At 33.1% G+C, this 21,900-nt stretch overlaps 2 protein-coding genes across 4 annotated transcripts; both read right to left on the reverse strand.

Annotated features, from left to right (window-relative positions):
* Positions 1 to 206: 206 nt before the first annotated feature.
* On the reverse strand, positions 207 to 6,851 carry LOC149904414 (27 kDa hemolymph protein-like). The gene is made up of 7 exons (XM_090107163.1): positions 6,744 to 6,851; positions 4,789 to 4,898; positions 2,110 to 2,222; positions 1,526 to 1,689; positions 1,116 to 1,237; positions 617 to 745; positions 207 to 295 (listed from the first exon to the last, which is right to left on the reverse strand). Exons 1-7 carry the CDS (start codon positions 6,781 to 6,783, stop codon positions 287 to 289), a joined length of 687 nt encoding a protein of 228 aa, XP_089963289.1. The 5' UTR covers positions 6,784 to 6,851; the 3' UTR covers positions 207 to 286.
* Positions 6,852 to 10,776: 3,925 nt separating this feature from the next.
* Positions 10,777 to 21,353, reverse strand: LOC149904415 (protein FAM13A). 3 transcript variants are annotated; one of them, XR_016457232.1, is made up of 11 exons: positions 20,748 to 21,353; positions 19,799 to 19,996; positions 19,362 to 19,536; positions 18,970 to 19,103; positions 17,491 to 17,772; positions 16,438 to 16,662; positions 15,182 to 15,289; positions 14,799 to 14,981; positions 14,131 to 14,293; positions 12,328 to 13,933; positions 10,777 to 11,494 (listed from the first exon to the last, which is right to left on the reverse strand). XR_016457232.1 is itself a non-coding variant. In XM_090107190.1 (10 exons), the coding sequence occupies exons 2-10, from the start codon at positions 19,952 to 19,954 to the stop codon at positions 13,908 to 13,910; spliced, it is 1,452 nt and encodes a 483-aa protein (XP_089963316.1). In that variant the 5' UTR covers positions 19,955 to 20,068; positions 20,748 to 21,353; the 3' UTR covers positions 12,071 to 13,907. The 3 variants fall into 3 exon arrangements, 1 of the variants encoding a protein (XP_089963316.1); XR_016457231.1 differs by having other exon boundaries at positions 19,799 to 20,068; XM_090107190.1 differs by lacking the exon at positions 10,777 to 11,494 and having other exon boundaries at positions 12,071 to 13,933; positions 19,799 to 20,068.
* Positions 21,354 to 21,900: the final 547 nt, after the last annotated feature.

Consider the following 21,900-nt stretch of genomic DNA (forward strand, 5'->3'; position numbering starts at 1 on the left):
TATAGCCTATATCCTTCCTCGATGTAAACTATCTACGGGTTGAATAATTTTTTAAATCGGTCCCGTATTGTATTTCCTGAGATAAGTGCGTTCAAGCAAACAGACAAACTCTCTAGCTTTATAATATGAGTACTACAACTAGATGTGAATCACAAGAGAATAAATAATATTCGTGTTACAATAATAAGGTGTAATGAAACAAGTAGTTACAGAAAAATGGTGCGTTTATTATTTTATACAAAATTTGAATGGCACTTAAATGACAGTCTTTTCACGATGGGTGAGTTTAGTTTGCCTGAAACAAAAACACATTTGTTAAATACATACAAAAGTAAAATAATTCACACAAAAAATATTCTTAGATGAATAAAGGGAGAAGAATTTAAATTCAAGATAAGTATTGTTTTACCTTTACCCTAATCCTCAGTAACGTAAAAATATGAATCATATTTGTATTAAAGTAACCACTTTAATATATTACTAGTTAATTAATCTATAATATGTATATTATTATATTTTTTTAAATACTCCATAAACTAGACAATTATACAAACTGGAATGCCGTCTAGACTACAACAATGTATTAATTACATGGATGAATACAATAATTTATTACCTTGCATGGAGTTCCTTTCCTGATGTATCTCATGAGTGATTCAGCCATGTTACCAGGGGTGGGTGTGGAGCATTCCTCAAGGGCTTTGACAACGCAAGATGTCAGATCGTCGAATTTGGCGCATTTCTCCTAAAATAAACAGTAGGTTAATATCACGAAGGGCATTAGCGTACCAAAATATATATGTAAAGACCTTTTTTAACTTATAAAGGTATCGCTCGCGTAAATGAGGAAAGAAACATCTTATTTTGAGGGCTTGTAAAAGAAATAAATATTTGTTTTATAATTCTGCTTATGCTCGCATCGTTTGCGCGTGGTATTCGGTGAAAATAATCTATTTGTATTCTAGAAAATACTACCTATATCGCAGTTCGAAGCGATTGCCACACTAAATCCAAACAAATTGTAATAACTAGCAATTTTTACGTGTAGCAAAATATATTAGTGTGTAACTACCAAAGAATCAAATATTTCATTAATTATTACAAGAAAAACGTACATCAAGAGAAAGGGCTTTTACGGAGTCAACGTCGGTGATGCCCTCGCGAGCCTTGTTGGCGCATTCACGGAGAGAGTTGCTCTTTTCTTGGAAGCACTCGGGGCCTCCCTCGGCGATGAACACTGTAATATAATAGATGATAGATAATGTAAAAGATTTTAGAATGTTGCCTGTAATTGCTATGTAATAATTTTATACCATAATCTTCGTTTTCTTATTCAGCCGACTTCAAAAAATGGAGGTTTTCATTTTGTTTTTTTTTTTCGTGTTAGATTTGAACTTTAATTTGTTGAATTACAACCTGACTTAATTGATGTCTTGGTCTATCTTTAATCCTTCCAATAACCCTATTTCAAACACAAATGTATCAATTTTCATAACATAAACAACAAATCTGTGGTAATACGTACAAGCAATCCTGTCTCCATCCTTGTAGCACACGAAGTCGATCAGCTGGTCGCTGGCGTTCTTGCCGGAGTTGATGTTGTCCCGAATGTTGACGGGCAGGCACGGGGACACGCCCTCCGTGAGTGTGTGGATGCAGGTCTTCAGCTCGGGGGATTTGGCGCAGTACCTTAGAAAATGTATTGTTTGTTTATTAATTCCATTGCAAAGTAATTGCACGTCTACAACTAAATAAAACCTTTCTTTGAAAATGAAAGACGACGAAGTTTCAAACACTTCTGTGAAAAAAAATTGGTTGTTTGTAAAGTAGGTTTACGATCGAGATGTTTACTTGATAACGTCTTATTGGTGGCAGCGCTCGAGATGAAACGGGAGATCGGTCCGTCTCTCTCTCGTTATACCTGCGATCGCGCTCGTGAGGTTTTGGTGTGACACAAGTTTCTGAACATGTCACCCGACTAAAACGATTTTAAAAACGTTTTCACGTTAAAAAATATAAATTCTAAATAGATATTCTAGATATGTACTTAATAGTCGGATAAAAACAAGCAAAAACAAAAAACTTTGATTCTATTTATAATCTACTTACTTCTTGAAGACCTCATCGAGGGCGCCGTTAGGTTTAGCTGCTTCGATTTCGTTTTTGAGAGTTTCAAAGTTGAACAGAGTCTTGACGCAGTCGACGAAGTTCTTGATTGAGTTCTAGAAATGGATAATTTAAGTCAGTTTAATTTATAAACTTGCGATTTAGTTTACTTGTATTTATATTTAGCATCAGATGACTTTTATTTACAATTTTTTTTATGTATAGGAAAATGCTACAAACGTCACTAGTTTTGCTTAAAACACGAAGTAAAAAAAATGACCGTAAATTTCTTCACATCATTATAGACTACAAGCCCGCATAGGACAAAAATATGGGTCAAATGAACCACCAGGGGACATATCTAGAACGATAGCAGAGCAAAAAATAATAAGATTCATCACTATGCCGTCACTTGTAAGCTGTCCAACTGAGTGCAGATGAGAATTGAAAAGTACAGGTAGACTCGGTAAATTTTGGTCATATATTTTTGTACGGCATTATTAACCATCGATAGATCCATTAAAAATAATAAGAAACCGCTCAGTGCCGTACAAAAATGGTGGTCCACCAAGTCGGAATTTTTATTTAATTTCCGAGGGTTACCGGGGTTAAATTTGGTCATTTGACCATGTACGGCATCTGTGTCATACTATTGCTATACTGCTTTTAATCCATTATTCCGCAACGCCGTACAAAAATCATGGGGACAAGGGGAAAAAATCGAGAGTTGCAATCCCCTCTCTTTCCCCACTCCAGGGGGTCATTTGACTAAGTACGGCTTCGGTTCCAAAACATTATCTAGCACTCAAAAGTACTATTAAAAGCAATGCCGTCAAAAAATAATTGTTCTTTTAAATGTATACCAATAATCATCTTAATTTCATCGAATTCTTGATATAAAGAGCTGTAAGGTCATTTGACCCTGTACGGGAACTTTTTTTTTAACATGATATTGTAAAATCCAATTGTTGTATAGTATTGCCGTTCAAAAGAAACCGTTCTAAAAAAATTTATGCGTGTACTAAAGTACACACGTAAGAAGTGAAACTTCTTTATGACCTTAAAAATGTCACGAGTATGGCGTAACGCAAAAATGTCACGCGTACGGCGTAACGCAAAAATGTCACGCGTAGGTACCTATGGCGTAACGCAAAAATATTACTTACACTAAATTTTCGTCCAACCCCGATAAAGAAGTTTCACTTCAAAAAGTTATAGATAAATGCAAAACCAGAAATTTTGTTAAAGTTTAAACATCGTAGATTAATGAAATATAATAGTTTTCTACACTTTATTCGTTGTTTTAAATAGTATTAACATAGATAAATTAGGAAAAAACGATGCCGTACATTTTTGTGCAGACCACATCTTTTAGGCTGATGAAAGCGACGAAAGCTACAATTTTAAGGGTGCTTTATGGCCATTTGATACAGTACGGTATTAACATATTTTTACCCAACTACGGCAAAGCAAAAGGAGGGTTATGGTTGTTTACAGGTCATGTATGTATGTTCATCTATTCCCTCGTAACTTCTAAACTACTTATCAGAATTCGACAAATGACATATCATTAGAAGCGTCTGAATTGTTCACTGGATAACCAGCGACCAGCTAGCTAAAGGCTATATGGGGTTTCACAAAATCTAATGTGGCGCCCTCTAGCGGACAAAACATACAGAGTAAAAAAATAAAGTAAAGATAAATATGCAGTGTTTGGTATCATTTGGAAGCGCTTTACTTGTACATTTTGAATATGTATATATTACTAGCATTTGCTTGTGACTTTACCTGTATTCATGGGCTGATTGCATATAATTCACATCTTTTCGTTCATAGCTTTTTTATTAGTTCATCAATTTAACGGAGTCCATTCCACCTGACTCCGACTTTCCAAGGTGATAATTAACCACCTCGAGCTTCTTAATATTAATGTATATTTATATTTTATTATCAAAATATAAAGCAAACATTTCGTTATATGGATTTTTTTCTTTTTCAGATTTTTCCCCTTTGAACCAACGAAAATGTACGGCACATGAAAAAATATTATCTATGCATAAAATACTTTAAAAATAAATTTATTTCGTGTTGTGTCAAATGACCCCCTGGAGTGGGGAAAGAGAGGGGATTACAACTCTCGATTTTTTCCCCTTGTCCCCATGATTTTTGTACGGCGTTGAGGAATAATGGATTGAAAGCAGTATAGCAATAGTATGACACAGATGCCGTACATGGTCAAATGACCAAATTTACCCCCGGTAACTCTCGGAAATTAAATAAAAATTCCGACTTGTTGGACCACCATTTTTGTACGGCACTGAGCGGTTTCTTATTATTTTTAATGGATCTATCGATGGTTAAGAATGCCGTACAAAAATATATGACCAAAATTTACCGAGTCTACCTGTACTTTTCAATTCTCATCTGCACTCAGTTGGACAGCTTACAAGTGACGGCATAGTGATGAATCTTATTATTTTTTGCTCTGCTATCGTTCTAGATATGTCCCCTGGTGGTTCATTTGACCCATATTTTTGTCCTATGCGGGCTTGTAGTCTATTAGGTATAGTGGGGAAATCTTGCATAGATCCGGCTCCCGGGGATGGAGGAGTGTAATATAGATCTATCTAACGTTTTACAATAATATATTCGTGCTCATATCTTAATCTATCTTAATTTTACCTCAGCCTCGTCGATTTTATCAGCGGCACCGTTTTTGGTGCAGGTGTCCTTTATGGCATCCTTAATTTTCTGACGCTGGTCTTCGCTGAGCTTGTACTCACCAAGGACTCCTGTTGATTTCAATTAGGTTGTGTTATTTTCAAAAAAGGAAAAATAGAATGTTGCTATTTTTTCGCTCGCGTACGCTCTTTTAACGGAGTCGTTCTCAAAACGCAAGAATCTTCTAAACTCGTAGCTTTTATTTAATTTTTTTCGAACCGTGTAGACTGTAGAGATTAACATTTATAGGAATGACATCGTTGTTATCACCTTTTTAAAATAACAACAGAGATTATAAATAATATTAAGCAATATAAACTTGTATTAAGTAGGTAGTATAAACATTTGCTTCAGTAGGTAACCTTTTAACCCTAACTATCTAATCTAAACATACATTTACTCGTTAAGCAATTAAACATTTCTCTGTATTTGTCAGATTTGTATAAACAAGGTCATTAAGAACTTATATATTATATAATTTATCACCTTAATAGTAATAAAGAAGCGTAAACAATACTTCGATTATCCATGCACTACACTAGCGACCCACAAACTAATTTCACAATTATAGATTAACCATTGTTTGAGCATTGATTGTTACACTTTTAATATAACATTAGTGTAACGAATAATACTAATCGTTACCCGTTTATAACTACATATTATATATATTATAATTAAATCTATAGGTCACCCGTGTAACCAAACCTATATCGTATGCAATAAATAATAATACCAAACTAGAAATTTAGAGTTTGGACATACATATTAGCATTTTACTTATTATCCAACTGCATTTTTCTTTCAGTTAAATCACTCGGAAATAAACCAAGAAATATTTACATATTGAAATGAACTTTAGATTTCTTTTATAATTATTATGACTTCTAAATACATCTATTGTACTACGATCTTCGATAATTCGACACAATGTGATAGTATCAACACAGAAACAGGCCAAATAGCAGAATGTTCTAAGCGAACGTAGCGACGAAGTAAATTGGTAAATGGCTTGCACAGGAAGAAGGGGACTTGCACCATATTATGACGATCTGTGACCCAGACTGACATTAATGTTGTCAATGCAAACGGAATTCACACTAGGAACCGACCAGGATATATACCTAACTACTCTGTTACTATTTCTAGCACCATTTTCAATAGGGCTTCTTTATAGAGCTGAAAGCTCTTTAAAGCAACTCTTTCAAAAATATTTTAACGTCTTGTTAAATTGTTTAAATAATTAGTATTGTATCCTAAAATGGACGATATTTTAATTCATGGCTGCAATTTGTATTCAACTACAAACGATTAATTTAAAATAAACATGTAAAAGTCGCTACCAACTGACGATTTAAAAACAAATAGGTTATAAAGTTATCTAAGCTCGGACGGAGCTTTTCATTATAAACAACAAATAAAGTTTTACACAATCATGAACAAGATCTTTAATTTTTACCTACATATCGTGATATCGATATTATTAAGTAGGCACTTTTTATCACCTTTAATCTAAAATGATCCATATGTAAAAAATAAAAATATAGGCTCATATGTGTTATTTTTATATGTAGGTAATTTAAAACATTACGTTTGGACTCTCGGTAATTAAAATCCGAATAAAAAATTATTTAAAACATTACAAGAGATTAACGAATTTATATTAATTAATACTAATGTAAACAATTTAGAAGCAGGTAACATTTAAGTTTAAGCTACATTTATCAATAAAAAAAAATAAGCGCTTTCCACTTTCCAAACGATTTTTTTTTTCAGTAAAGCACATTTTTAAGGCCAATATATTTAGGTACTAAATAGGAACAATATTTATCGCAAACTTTTACACAGTTTTTTATTATTTTTACTCTGTTTTCCTAACTAAGTACTTAAATCGTTTATAAATATATTGAACTTACCGACTGCCAAAAAGGCCACAAGGAATACTTTGAAAAGCATGATGAAGCGTTCAGAACCCAGGTTGCGTGATGACTGAAGTTACATCGGATCAACACAATATATATTAACAGCTATGCTTGACTCAATAAGCGTGTATTCTCAAAGCGTTCGATATGGTTTCGCTTGATATTGTCGTACGACACTTAATTCGATTTTTTTTCTAAATAGGACCGAAATTTGGATTTCCAGGATTGTAAAATAAGTCCTTAATTAATATGGGAAGTACTGGTATATCATGGTAAGTTATTATAATTTTTTCAAAGGTTCAAAAAAATAAAAAAGGACTTTTGTGGCTTCTTTAATGATACTGTAACTTTCATGTAACATTCTTAAATAATTGAAAGCAATATCTTCACAAATTGTTTACTTCATATTGCTATTTTTTAATTTTTCCAATCACATGTCCACTACATCCTTGTATTTGATTTATTCAATTTTATTTATAACTGTAATCAATTTTATAAATATTAACGATCTAAAATTATACCTACCTGTTATTGTCATTCTTATTAAAAAAAACCTGGAGAACTATTTGCTTGAGTAGGTTAGCTGTTATAGAACATTTGAGAGTGAATAATAAACATATTATTGGATAAAAAAATGTAATTCTTGAATAGCAATAGACATATAATTAATAAATTATTCAGTTCAAGCTTCTTTTTATGGCTACGCATTTTATATGGTAACACATACAGATTGATATTACATATAGCATAGGACTTATTAAAGTAGGAAAATCGTCGGTTATAATATGTATTTGCAATTTGCATAGGATTGTCATCTTCTTATAGAAGTTTTTTCTCATATATTCTTTTTTTGGCTTAAATTATAATTTCTTAATTGTATTGATTATGTATAAGCGATGTTTTTGTATAAAATTCTATCATAATCGACAATAGAGTGCTATGCTTTATTAATTTAATAATAAATTAATTTAATTTCAGATTATCGTATTTTTTTTAATGCAGATTTCTATAATGGTAGCTCAGTGAGTCTATCTAGTGATCGCTATCTGGTTGTATTTTGGTATAGATACACACAGGTACATACTCATATAGTCTGCCAATTAGGCGATATACTATTAATTCACGAATAACGTAAATGACAAAAGCGAGTTATAGGTCCTGTATATCGTGCTTAATTTAGGTCTATGAGAAAGTATGACGTTGACGACTCGGGTATGATGCCAGCAATCCAGCCACAGAGTGATGGAGCCATAAAATGTTCTCGAAATAATTCGTTTTCAATACAGAATACACATTACAAATATTATACGGAATCCAGTCTCTTGAAGAAATAAAGTATTAGAATAGGTGCCTAATGATCAGTATTTGAACGGTTGTCAACTGTATTGTAAAGTATCGTTTGACCCCAAGCATCGTATTCCTCGATAGTGAGGGTTATCAATGAATTACCAGATGCTTTCGTTTTTCAGCTTAAATCTACACCTTATGAATAATCGCAAGCACTGATATGATATACGCAATTATTTTTGTAATTTTATAATCGTTTAAGATTTCAGTCTAAGTTTTATTATTATCTAGCTAGATTTAACTAAAATATTTGGGAGTATTTTATACGATTATTTTGTAATACTTGATACATGACAAAAATAGAGCATAATACCCATTAAGAAAAATAGCTCTATTTTTTTTGTTGCCCAAAAAGACAATAAGTATCGAGATATAAGTTTTGGTATAAAAGGGTATAAACAGGGTGACTTGTTATAGATGTAATAGTTTTAAAGGGGTGAAAGTATCTCATTTGGAGTATAAAAAAGTAAACATTACCTAGCCGAAAATTATTAGAAATTTTATTGAAATATTAGGGATTTTATATTTTTTTAATTTTCATATTTGAAAGCACCTTTTACAATTTCAATGTGAAAAAAAAACTTTATATTATTGCGTTAATAAAGTTGAATGTGATTCCAGCTGCATTAGGTATGTAAATAGATTAAACCGTGTAATGTAATTAATTACGGATGATAAAGTTTATTGTGCCATTCGCCATATCCGCTTAGGATGGAAAATTTAACAACTCATTAACAGGCCATTTTCTTACAATTGCCGCTTCCGTCAATGCATCGAAATACATGTCATTGAATGTACTTGCTAAAAAGAATCGATTAATGCTCTACAAATTTGTATCTATGTAAGATTAATACAGAATGATCTATTTAAAAAAAATATCTGTGGCATGCTGGCTGTAGGTTATAAAAAATATATGTAATTAGCTTTTTTTAAAAAATGCGTCTCACCATTTTTACATCAAGAGGTATTTGTAAGTTTACGAAGAGATGTATTTTGTATAATAATATTATAAAAACATATTAACTATGTTCTTTAGTTTCAAGGTAAAGCCCCATCAGATCGAAGTATCTATTGTTTTAAATGAATGAGACTCTAGGGATTTTGTGGACTCCAAGGAGACGTTGTTTATTAATTAAAATAGCAAACAAACAAGAACAATTTATTAGCCAAATATACCCGGAAATATAGTCATAATAACAACCATCGTATATTTACTTATGTTTTGATAGATATTTATCATTATTCCAACGGGTAAACCGCAACTAGCTTCAGTGATAAGCCACCGAGTTAAGTGTAAACAACTAATTTAATTATTAATTGATACGAAAATGTTGTTTTATAAAATATTTCAAGTGATTTTAATTTTATTTTGTGTGCATTATGGATTGTGTAGTGAGAAGTTAAAGTTTAAAAATAAAAAGGGTTATCCCCAGTTCATTAGCATCTTGCCTGTTTCGTTTTTAGATGGAACGGAAAATACTTCGACTCCTAAACATTATAAAACATAATTTATATATTTGATACTCCGGCTTTATATCTTAAATAAATTAATATTGAAATTTATTTGTTTTCATTTCTTTGGTTAAGTATTTTGTTTGTACCGCTGCGTTCCCCGCATCAAACTGTAATTTAGGCATATTTATATACCTACTTAGGTATAATTTAAACTTAAAATGCAGGCATTTTTTTTGCGATATCTTTGATTTGAAAGACATTAAGAATTTCCGTTATCTAAATGAAAGGATACCTTTATTAAATGTGACTAATAAAAATCACATAAACAAGTTATACAGTGTAAAATAAAAAAAAATATTAACTTATGAACACCATTCTCTAAAAGGTCAAAATTTGTAAATAAACCAAAACTTATAAATTTATAAAGTATAGAAAAAAATCGATCAGGAGGCGGGACTCGAACCCGCATCCTTTTTTTCTATTCTTGATAAATTTATATTTATAAAGCATTTGAATGCCATAAAACCAAAAATATCAATTATTTAAACCAAAACTTATTAGGAAAAATAAAACCGGCCAAGAGCAGCGAGTCAACTCGTGCACCGAGGGCTCCGAACAAACCTATTTTTTATTATGCTGTAATTTTAAATTATTTCTTTTATCTGCTATAAGATTTCGCTTTTCACCAAATTTCAAGATTCACGGGAATTACCCGGGAATAAGTAGGTTTTGATTCTCTTGCGAATGTCGAATTTGCGAAAATTTGCAGCACAAACGGCTGTATCTTTGATTGCGTTGGCTTATATGTTTGATTTTTTCACAGATTCAAGGGACTTGAGTATTTAATATAAATTTCAGCTTGATTCCTAAATGCGTTTCTGAGAAAAATAGTCTTGACGGAAAACAAAATGGTCCGATAGGGGTTCTGACTTCTGTTCTTTGGAGATTCAGAACCCAATAGGTATATAAAACTCAAAGGTGACTGATATAGTGATCTATCAACGCACAGCCCAAACCACTGGACGTATCGGGCTGAAATTTGGCATGCAGGTAGATGATAGGACGTAGGCATCCACTAAGAAAGGATTTCCCGAAATTCTTAGGGGAACGGGGAAAAACGGGGATGCACGTACAAAGTCGTGGGCGGAAGCTAGTAACTAATAATATTCTTTGAATTTGAGGCGGGGAGTTAGTTTGATATAAATAAAAAACTTCAATTTATTTGTCCTTTATTTAAAACGTCCAATAATATGAATTGATTTGATGAACGCTACATGTTGATAATTACTATAGTATGTATTTATAAGTTACAATATATCCAAATATTCATGATGCATAGATATCATAAGGAGCCGTTTTTTGATTGGTTGTACATAATTTACCAAATACTTATAAGTTATATGTTTACATCACATATAAAAATCCGTATAAGAAGCGATTTTTCTAGAATTAACTGATCTTATATAAGCAGTTAATCTATTAAGTATTAATATGCATTATTCATCATAACATCTAATAAAATGTATTGATTCTTTTACAAATTCCTCTACGAAGTGGAAAAATCGCTTCTTAGCTTTAAAGAAGTTAGAAAAGCTTTTTATAGTCGACATATATATTGTTACGACTCTACTTCTGTACATATAATTTTCTTCTGTAAGAAGACGCTTAGAATCTAACAGATGTTCATATGTCATACGTATATTAAAAGATGTATTAATTAGAGCTTTCTTTGAAGCTCTGACAATTGTACATTATTTTTTATTAGTCACATCCTTCGCATAGATAATAACTAAACGTTGGTTGCCATGTTGGAAAAAATCGAATATTCATTTTATCTGGCAACACATTCGCATATAAAATAAAACTTTCTACGTTTTGTCACAAGAACTCTTACTTTCATCTTTTACGAATATTAATCTCTACTTGATGAACTGTTGAAGTACCTACAAAATAAAAGCAAAACAAAAATAAAGTATAAATATTTCAAAGTTTATTTTCAGTGCTACATTCATAAAAGTGTCATTATAACAAGGAACAATATTATATTAAATCATTTTCATCGTATGATCATCATCATCAATATGAAATAAAATGTTATTGGAGATCAAATTAAAATTCAAAAGAACTCCTGACATCGATTAAAATCAAGTACCTACTTGAAATAAATAATAAGATCCAATACTTAACTATATATATTAATAAAATATAAATAAAATTCATTTGTGTCCAAGACAAAACAAAAGATATAAAAATCTAAATAAAACTACGGTATAGACTTGTTACACAAGGATACTTCTATATATATCATAATAAATCACAGCTAATTACTTAGTACTAAGCGTAGTTAAATTATTACAAAACCTCTGTGAGGAAAATAATAGTTAAATTAAATAAATAAAAAATATCGGAAAATCATTGAAGATAATATTGCAGCTAAGCCTAACTGTAGTACCTATGTATGTAGCTACGCTGTCAAAAATCGAGTAAATGTAAATAATTTATTATTTCTATAGATATATAGAAATAATAAATTATTTACATTTACTCGATTCTATTCGTCTATGTTTCAACTTACGAACTGATTATCAAATACATTTTTAATATGTATGCGCGATCTTAATTATTCTTCAACCATATTTATTAATACCAGTGCATTAATAACATATCTCTATATTATGTAATGTGTTGCGAATCGACCTTTTTCTGAACAATTTCAATAGAAACTTCATTGTGTAATTTTATATTACAGTCATTATACAATTAACAATGTACTTACCTACTAAGATGTTAAAATTTAATAAAATATATGATCACTAAAATCAAAAGTACAAAGAAATAGCTCTGTGTTATGTCCTTTCATATGCAGAACATATAAAGAGCGAAAAAGGCAAACACAGATTATGTCAACCATAGACTAAAAATGTATCCAATGACAACCTCAATTTTCACACAACATTTATATTATTTAATAGATGATTTTATGTTTTAAGCATCAATTCATGTTTACTAGAAACGGACATCACTCATACATTCACATTAATATTTTTATCGTACAATCAGGTTATAATCGCGCGCCTCTATAATATTAATATAACTATGTATAGCTATAACACAATAGATTATAAAACACTTTCAAAAACGCGCCAACAATTAACCACTTATAAAAAGAAACTTGTGACAATATAATTTTTTCGTTTGAACCATTATAATTTTAACAAGAGATCTCCATAGAATTTTAGTTATTTAGTTTTCAGTCGTATTTAAAATCTAGTGTTATAATGGTAATGCTCTATTTTTTTATAAAATTTCACTAAATAACTTGTCACAATAAATGATTATTTTCTTATTTACCTAAGTTGTAAACACGACAAAAATTAACGATAAGAAAAAAAATCATAAAAATAATGAATTCGAATGTTATTAATTAATTAGAGTTAGATGAGTAATGTCCAATAACAGGAAATTATTAACTAATGCAGATTATATAAAATAAAAAATATTTTAAATAAACCATAGGAAAACGCATCCGCGTGTGTTGGTACTTACGACCTACGCTGTCAAAAATTGGCACTGTTCAATACAAAACTGAAATCATGCACATTATTTTAAAGCTACATGTGTGTACGTAAAGTAAAATGAGACTAAATTTATGTTATATGTAATTATTTTTAACATTACTATTTTGATTTTTTTCAAAGAAAGTTCCAGATTTCAGAGATCAGAGACAATAATCTATTTTAATTTTTTTATTAAGCTATTGCATAGCTTCTATCGCGGGCCTTGAGCGGGGACCGAATCGAGAAATTCCGTAACGAAAAAACCTCACGCTCCCCACTCCGACGGGCGCGGAGGTGTGGCTTGAAGGCATAGCATGCAATAGCTTTACCGCGGCAGTCCCCGAGTGCCACACGTCTTTTTTATCTATTTTAATAATCTCTTTGTTGCATCAAAAACTACGTGTTATTTTTATTTTTTATGTACATTTGTATTGCCATGATGTTTTCGCAATTTACAAAGTCAAAATAATACACTTATTAATACATTTCTATGTATTATACATACTATTTATTTCGATATATAGAATTTAATGTGGGCTCGTTAGTAAATCCGTAACACTTGTACATTAAAGGTGTCATTAAAGTATAGAAAATATTAAATTCTTAAATAAATACAGTTACACATCTTTGCAATACAAACCTTAGGCCATATGCCTTTGTACTTATAAAGTCGTACCCTCTTGTCTAAACATTGAAATTTAAACTCTAAACGAGATATGAGAGTACATTCATAAATGATTATTTTAAAATTGATTTTTACTACAACATTGTAAGTGTCACCTTCAAAACAACGCTCAATTCAACCTCTGTTATTCTTTAACAAGCCTGAAAAAGAAATAAAATTTTATTATCAATTTGACGTATCAAAAATATATTTTTAAACATCCTAATTATTGAGACTGGCTAACAGTTAAAACTCAATGACAAATGAAAAAAAAAACATCCTAAGTGAATTGTCAATTTTTTTTTTTGAAGACCATAGATTATATAAATGTGCACGATTAAAACTTTTCACTGCAAACCTTTTTGTTTGTTAATGAGCGCGTTCAACAATTTGATCCTGGCCTTAATAGATTTGTATTTTTCGTATTCTTCCTCTCTGCCCTTCTTGTCGTCACTTTGGACCTTCCTACTGTTCTGTATTTCGAAGTTTAACTCGTACTCCTTTATTGTTCGACGAAGTACCTAAAATGATATTGTTTCTAATTAATTCAATTAATGTTGTAAATTTGTCATACTTTGGAAAAAATGTGAATCGTTTCCATTATCGAAATTTATTTATCGATACTTTCGCACTAGTCGATAAATGCCAACGATGTAGGTACGTTTTGTAGGATGTAAACGTAAAGTCAGATTGATATAATTTCTCGTAAATGTTAAAAATTTTGGAGTATCGGATATTTGTACCAATTACCTATACCAAAACCGATTTCGATCGAATTGGGTAAGCGAAGTCAAATACAGGACTTTTTAAATTCATTAACCCTGCCTAAGCCTTCTATACTTTAAGATAAAATATAGGTTACCTATTTAATATTTTTATGTTCTTAATCTGCGACTACAATGGAATTTAATTAGGATAATTGTTAATTAATGAGAACATAATTAGATGTCAAATACCAATGATCCCATTTAAGTATTATTTAATTTTCGATTAATTTGAACAAATATTTAATTTTGTAATACTTACACATTTCTGCATCTTGGCCTCACTAAGGGCTCTGGCCAGATCATCCAAGCCCAGGAAATGCAAGCCTTCATTGGAAGGTGTCTCCTCACTTGTAGCAGACTTGGCTGAAGATGTGGATGAAGGCATTTCTTCCACCACCTCGCGTATTAGAGGCGATTGTAACGGGCTTTCTTCTGCTGTTTCCTGTGCGAAAATACACCCTTATTACTTAGGTATAGAGTACAATTTTGCTGAAGCATGAGTTCATCCGTACATACTGATGTATATGTGTCGTTGTTTCATTGCGACGAATTTATATTTTTCTTTTAACAAAACTTCCTGGTTGAAAATGTGTTACAGTGCATGATATCTCTTATCTCCATAAATAGGTAGCTCTATCTTACCTGAGAAGTGTCCGATGGTTTCTCCTGCGAGTCACTGGAGCTATCAACGCTTGTGAACAGCATCGCTTCGTGTTCATGAATAGTCGCTAGTTCACCGTTAGTCCCCATCTGAAATAAAATATATGCCACTATATTCTTACAAATTCGGGAAATACTAAGCATTTTTATATTTAATACTTATATATTAATTGTAATTATTTCTTCTCCAAAATTGAAACCATTATTAGGTAATGGTATTTGCAAGCGATATTTCGTGTAAGATATATTCAAATAATCAGATTATGAGGAAACAACTCAACAAACCCAATAGCGATCCATTATTCTACTTATTGATTCAGCGCAAGATTCTTTGATGATTCAACCAGACATTAAAAACACCTTTATATCCTTTATTAATCTAAGAATGCTATTTATACTTTATATTGCAATAATGAGATGCAAAAATGGTAATTAAGTGGATTAGACTGATCCACTATAAGCTATAAAAGGAATAAACAAGTTAAAGTTATCCTCAGTCGCAGTGGCACGCTACTTCCCAAATAACGCGTTAAATACTGATAAGTGATAACAAAAAACACACCAATGTGACCTACTCCCCTTTTATTACTAGATAATAATATTGACGAAATATTTTGACTTAACAATGTACTAATCTATTCTATCGTTCGATATAATTTTATCTATTACTGAGTTGTCTAGGCAATTACTGATCCCCGGAAGTTCGTTGTTTACTGATGTTTAAATTTCTTCTCTTTTAATTATGAGCCACCTTTATGCTCTGGTACTCTTATTTCGAAGTGGCATTTCATTTTCATTATATAAACTCTACATATCTAAAAACAGCTAGATAAAGGATTAGTAGATATTTAGCACCTTTATACTAAATTGTAGAGTTCGCTTAGTAGTTTTACACTTCATAGATCTTTGCTATTGTGCAACACGCTGGGGTCTCATATAGAATAACCAAATCGCATAATTAATCCATACTAATATTATAAATGCGAAAGTAACTCTGTCTGTCTGTCTGTTACTCAATCAAGCCTAAACTACTGAACCAATTTGCATGAAATTTGTTATGGAGATATTTTGATACCCGAGAAAGGACATAGGCTACCGTTTATTGCGAAATATGTACCACGGGCGAAGCCGGGGCGGACCTCTAGTGTAAAATATGGTCCTGCCAGTATGTAGCGAAATCGGAATACTTTTAGCTGAAAGAGTCGTTGCATTAAAAAAAACTCTACAAAGCAACTCACTATATCAGATCTGGATTGTAGAGCGCGTTTCACAGCTCTATATCTCTCATAGAGGTGTCTAGCGGCACCTCGCTCTGCGGTATTAGCGGCTGGTCTGCCTCTAGCCGCTTCAAGGCGGAGTAAAGCGCGTTGCACACAGGCCTTCTCTGCGGCTAATTGTGCTGAGGTCCAAGTGGTCTCGGAAGCTATAATTCGGCCAGCTGCTTGACGACAACCGTCTATCCACTGAAAGTTAATATTGTGTTGTTATATTTGGAAATTTAGTTAGGGTTGTCGCACATTGAAATTTTTTTAAAGTGAAACTTTTATTACATCGTCTCAAACTTTTTGGTCTGTGTAGCGCATGTCGCGTGTATCGCGGCTGCCGAGTAGGTATCTAATCGGCAGCCGACCGTCACGCGACATGCGCTACACAAAGCAGTGTTCGGAACCGTTCGAACAGTTTCACTTTTACCGTGGTTTCATAAAACCACACAACATTTTTTTTTAAACTAAAGTATTGAAAATGCTTCCAAATTATTGATTGGGTAAATATAAAATATGCAGTAATTTCGCATGGTTCGCACAATAAATATAGAAATTAGTGTATTAATATTAACAGGAATGTCAGATATAAAATGATAAATAATTTAAAATAGACAGGTTGGAAATAAAAGTTTAAATAGATAAAGTGTAAGATAGTTTACCAATATTCCAAGTTTCTTGATAAATATCGAAGAAAACGAATGCAGGATACGGAATGCAGCTATGAAACTCCAAGATAAATGGATAAATTCGGCAAAGCATATATTACTTGGCAAACGGAATATTGAAGTCACACTTGGGCAGGTTGCCCAAAAGTAAACATACATGTAATAAACCTCGCCTTGACCTATCCTACTATTGGAGAGAAATACGTTTATACTACATGATTTAAATATAGTATGAGTTTAGTAGTCACGTACACCAACAAATCAGAATTTGTTGGAAAGTTTTGGCTTTAAATTCAAAACATTAATTTACAAAAGAAACAAAATCCAAACGCTTTGCTGCGTGCTCGTACACTGCACTTACCTCTTCAATATCCCGCACCACATCTACCATCGATTTGTCGCTTTTCAGCGCTGCATCCAGCTTTTCATCTCTTTCCTTCTGCAATTTAGCGGCTTTAACTTTCAGAGCGTATTCCACGGGGTCCGCTTTGATGCAGCGCTTTTCTGTTTGCAAGCGCCGCAGGGTCTCATGCATGCGCGTCAGTTGGACGTCAGTCATTCGATCGCCGGGGGATATAGCACGCCCGTTTTGGGTTTCGAAGTCGTTCTCGTATTTGGTAATTGACTTCTTGAGAACGGCGATCTTGAATGACAAACAAGTCATATGTTTAGCTAAACTGCTTAATTATTATTGAGTACGGAATGAGTATACTATTGATCTTTCTGTTCATCTATATGGACAATTAATTTGAAATTAACCAAATATATTGTTATTTAGTAAAGTATTCGGCCAATTTAGATGGCAAATAGTTTCGAGTTATAACACGTAGTTGTTATTGTACCTATTACATTGATTCTTAAAATAGCGATACTCGGAAATTAGTTCATGAAATGAAGTGAATGCAAACCGTAACTATAAACTGTTTGATTAATGTTTCAATGATCAATTAAAACTTCAAGTACAGATAACATTGAGGGATTCTAAATGCGGCGATATCAAAACGTGTTCTAACTTCTACATTATGTTTGCATGCTTGCCGCTATGTTAATTAAGGTTGAAGGCTAAAGATGCCAATGTACTCCAGATAAATATAAGGCAAAATACTTTTCAGAAGGCGTATTAGGCAAAGAAAAATGGGCATTTTATTTCCATTCGGTACGCAATGTAACATATTCGCTTGGATTTTAGTTTTGAGAATCATATATCTTCGCATTCCACACGATGAATCGAGGAAAATAGAAACTTTATTATTCATGATTAATAAATCTGTTAATATACCTAATCAGGAAACTGTTTCAGGTATCCGAAGTAACTGCAACTGAATACTTAGTGGGGTTTACTACAAACTTACTCGGGCGATATCTGTCTTAGACCATCAAGTAGATTGCTATCCAAATCTCTCAAATATCTCAAAAATCAATCGCGTGTGGAAAAGCGTCTTTATCTTTTATCGCTCATACTAGTTCCCATGTTTCGTTTTTTATCCTCATCACAAACTACTTTGATAATATAAACTACTCCTTTCAAATTTAAAATGCTTTCAGCTTTATTAGTCTCTGACCTATCCTTTTCTGCCCGACCCCTTACTGTTACTGATTAAATAGCACTAAGCTCATCGTTATCATCATATTTTTTTCATACGGCAACCAAAACCTTTTACGATTGTTTTCCAAAGACAGTTTAGGCTATAATACTCCGAGTTTTGGTATAGCCATTAACCAGTGTGGGGTATCCCACACTGATCAAATACGGTTAGCAGATGGCACATGTCGTTGAACTATTTAGCTCTACATAATATGCCAACTTCCTAATGAAGATTTTCTGCAAATTGAAACATACCTTCTTGTTAATTTTCTCAAGTCGTCTATCGGGACTGGGCTGCGTGCGGCGCGGCGGCACGCTTCGCTCGTCTCGACGCGCGTGTTCCGCTTCTTCGCGTCGAGAGCTTTGGGAGCGTTCGGTTTCTTCACATACTGGATAAAATTTGATTAATTAATCCAATATTTTCTTAATAGGCAAACTGTGGGGATTTTGTAATTGCGGCTAATCTTTAGAAATTGTTAACTTATGAGATAACGAAGGCCGAATGTTAAGTGTATTTCAATGTCTTTCAATTATGAAAATCAAGCAATTCACGGTTTGACTGCATTGCAGCTATAGGAATTTCAATGTAGAATATATGTATAAGCCGTGAAAGTGAATTAAAACCTGATAATATGTAAACTACCCACCTTCCGGTTTCTGTTGAACAACGTATTCAAAGTGCGGAGGTGTGCCGCAGCGGGAGTCCTCTGCGGACACATGATCTATTTCCCGGGGCTGTCGCGGGAGGCGGGCAGGCGCGCGGCGTCGCTTTCCGAACTGTGGTCTACGTGCGCGAGACAGCCTTTCTGCACGACGTTCGGACTGCAACCAAATGTTTATGACTAATACATATTTACCAAGCAATCTGCAGTGCTTTATATTTCTTAGTAATGTTAATAATTTTTGCCAGGACAATTTCAGCTATAACAAAAAAGTAGTATTTAGGTTAGGTAGTTGTTTGAAATTGACTGATCAACTGATTGGTCAACTTTCTTTATAGTTTCTTTTGAAATACATATAACTTTTCATTCAGTGAAATTAAGCGCAGCGACTTAAATTTGCTAAATTAAGGGATTTAACAAACCTCAAGACGATTGTGATCATGTAACGGTGGCGGCGGCGGAGGAGGTGGAAGTCGTTCTTCGCTGTGCGGTCTCCTCTCTTTGCGCTCGTGCGCACAGCCCGAGTCGCGACGTTCTCGCCGTTTACGGGCCTCGCGCTCACACTCAGGGGCTGCCATGTCTTCCCTCTCACTCCCCCGTTCCCGATCCTGCTCGCAGCACTGCGCACGCCACCCGTTTGTGGTAATTACAATGCGACGGTCGCTCGAGCAATCGGATGGTGTGCCGTAACCCTAATGTAATGTCTATGTTAATGTGTGTGTTATGCATGGATTGATAAGCTTGAATTCGTTTGCAAATCTGCTAGGTATGTTATGAGATGTCTTGGGCCGTGGTATGAGTACATGATTGTCGGTGTATTAGCAATATATATTGTACGAAACCTACTTGTGTAGATTTATTTGAATTGTACTGCCTAAAGCGTTTTCTACTAGGGCATTGTAAATATTCTTTTAGCTAGGTTTTTACAACGCGGCTATATCTTCAAGGTTACTGGAACCTAGGTAATTTTAAAGAAATGTGTTTATGATTAGATTTTTTTATGTTCGAGTCACTTTCTATCCAATAACCTTGTTTGTGCCAAAGCTAATATTATGAAGCTTATAAATCTTGAAAATAACTCTTCAAAATATCGTGGATCTACATAAAAGTTTATAATAAAATTTTACCCCGTCACCTAGTTAGTACCTGATCAATTTCCAATAGTACCATCTTTGCTTCTTTTTTAAGACTACCCTCGAAAATAAATCCCCAATTTCCAAAAGTAATCGGCCGAAATGTGTTTCTGAAATTAAATGACACCCACATCTAATGTATCTCATACCAAGAAAAGTTTAATTTCGGCGCTTTAATAGCCAATTGTGGATCGTGTGTCCTGAATAAGATTTGACCGTTTGTGACGATAATACTTACGATGCAGTATCTCGCAGCGCCTACTATGGAGTTGAGAATTCTGGAAATGTTGTCCCGACTTCGACTTGCCAGGGTTCCTCTGGGGCCCAAACCTGGGCGAGACCCCGGGTGATAATCCACAACCAATCACTAAACTACCGGGCTATTGTTTATCCTTTTATGTAAAACAAAATGAAAGAAACAAAACGAAACGGTAGCACGGAAACGAGCGCCGTTTTGGCGGTAAACTATTCACTAAAATACAGATTATTAATTGTAAAACAGCACAGAGTCTCTATTTGATGATCTCACAGCTCTGCCTCAACATATCGCGGTCCCGGCACATAGTGTTACAACACGAGCAGTCTTTGAAGAGTTTAATGTCCAACAAACTACGGCTGCTTCAAGAAGTGCGTTGAAACTAGCCTGTAGTTTAGCATTGATAGATAAGTAGTGAGTTTTAGAGCCTTTTAGCTCGCAATAGTCCTAGAATAACGCTTTTATCATCATGATAGACGAAAGGCACATTATTCTATTAGGTTAAAGTAACTTTCAATTTTCGTCTATTGTACTAGACATTTTGGTAACACTTCACTTGTTCTTGAATAACACTCGAAGTCACAGGAAGGTCTGGAACAAAAGAAAATGTTTAAGTACCCAAATAAGAAGTAATTATTTGAATTTTCTTTATTGTTTTACACGTGTATGACTGATGAAATAACCATTAGGTAAGGTACGCAATAGAATACGATTGAATTTCCTTCTCAGAAATAAAACAATTTATTTTTTAACATTTAATTTTAATTAATCATAAATTGAAAACCTATTGTAGTCATCCACTTGGTAGTCATCCAATGATTGAGTTATTAAGTTAAAGATACACCTACATACAGACATACAGACCCAGTTAATACAATCTGTAGGTAGTTAGGTAGTTACATAAAATCAAATAGATATGTTATTGTTATACATGTTTGTATATATAGCTATCTTTCTTAGCTATCCACAATCTTACCATAATATCACAAATTCATTCACGTCCTGTATTGTTCTTCAGAAACTAAATACATAAATTGGACGACTGCCAAGTGCCAAGTTATACCTAACGTGAACTTTTGTCCGTAAAAGCCTAATGGTATAATAGAAGTCTGCTGTATACGGAAGAGAAATTACG

The sequence above is a fragment of the Colias eurytheme genome, chromosome 11 (assembly GCF_061535395.1).
Source record: "Colias eurytheme isolate Ceu_HAF_F1 chromosome 11, ilColEury1 Martin Lab GWU primary, whole genome shotgun sequence".
NCBI lineage: Eukaryota > Metazoa > Arthropoda > Insecta > Lepidoptera > Pieridae > Colias > Colias eurytheme.

Coding starts and splice junctions, on each gene's coding strand:
- LOC149904415 (XM_090107190.1), bottom strand. CDS start 19,954: ATGGCAGCCCCTGAGTGTGAGCGCGAGGCCCGTAAACGGCGAGAACGT. Junction 14,294..14,798: donor AGGCCAAGATGCAGAAATGT/GTAAGTATTACA, acceptor ATATCATTTTAG/GTACTTCGTCGAACAATAAA. Junction 13,934..14,130: donor GCTCATTAACAAACAAAAAG/GTTTGCAGTGAA, acceptor TTTCTTTTTCAG/GCTTGTTAAAGAATAACAGA.
- LOC149904414 (XM_090107163.1), bottom strand. CDS start 6,783: ATGCTTTTCAAAGTATTCCTTGTGGCCTTTTTGGCAGTCG. Junction 2,223..4,788: donor ATAAAATCGACGAGGCTGAG/GTAAAATTAAGA, acceptor ATCCATTTCTAG/AACTCAATCAAGAACTTCGT. Junction 1,238..1,525: donor GGATGGAGACAGGATTGCTT/GTACGTATTACC, acceptor ATTATATTACAG/TGTTCATCGCCGAGGGAGGC.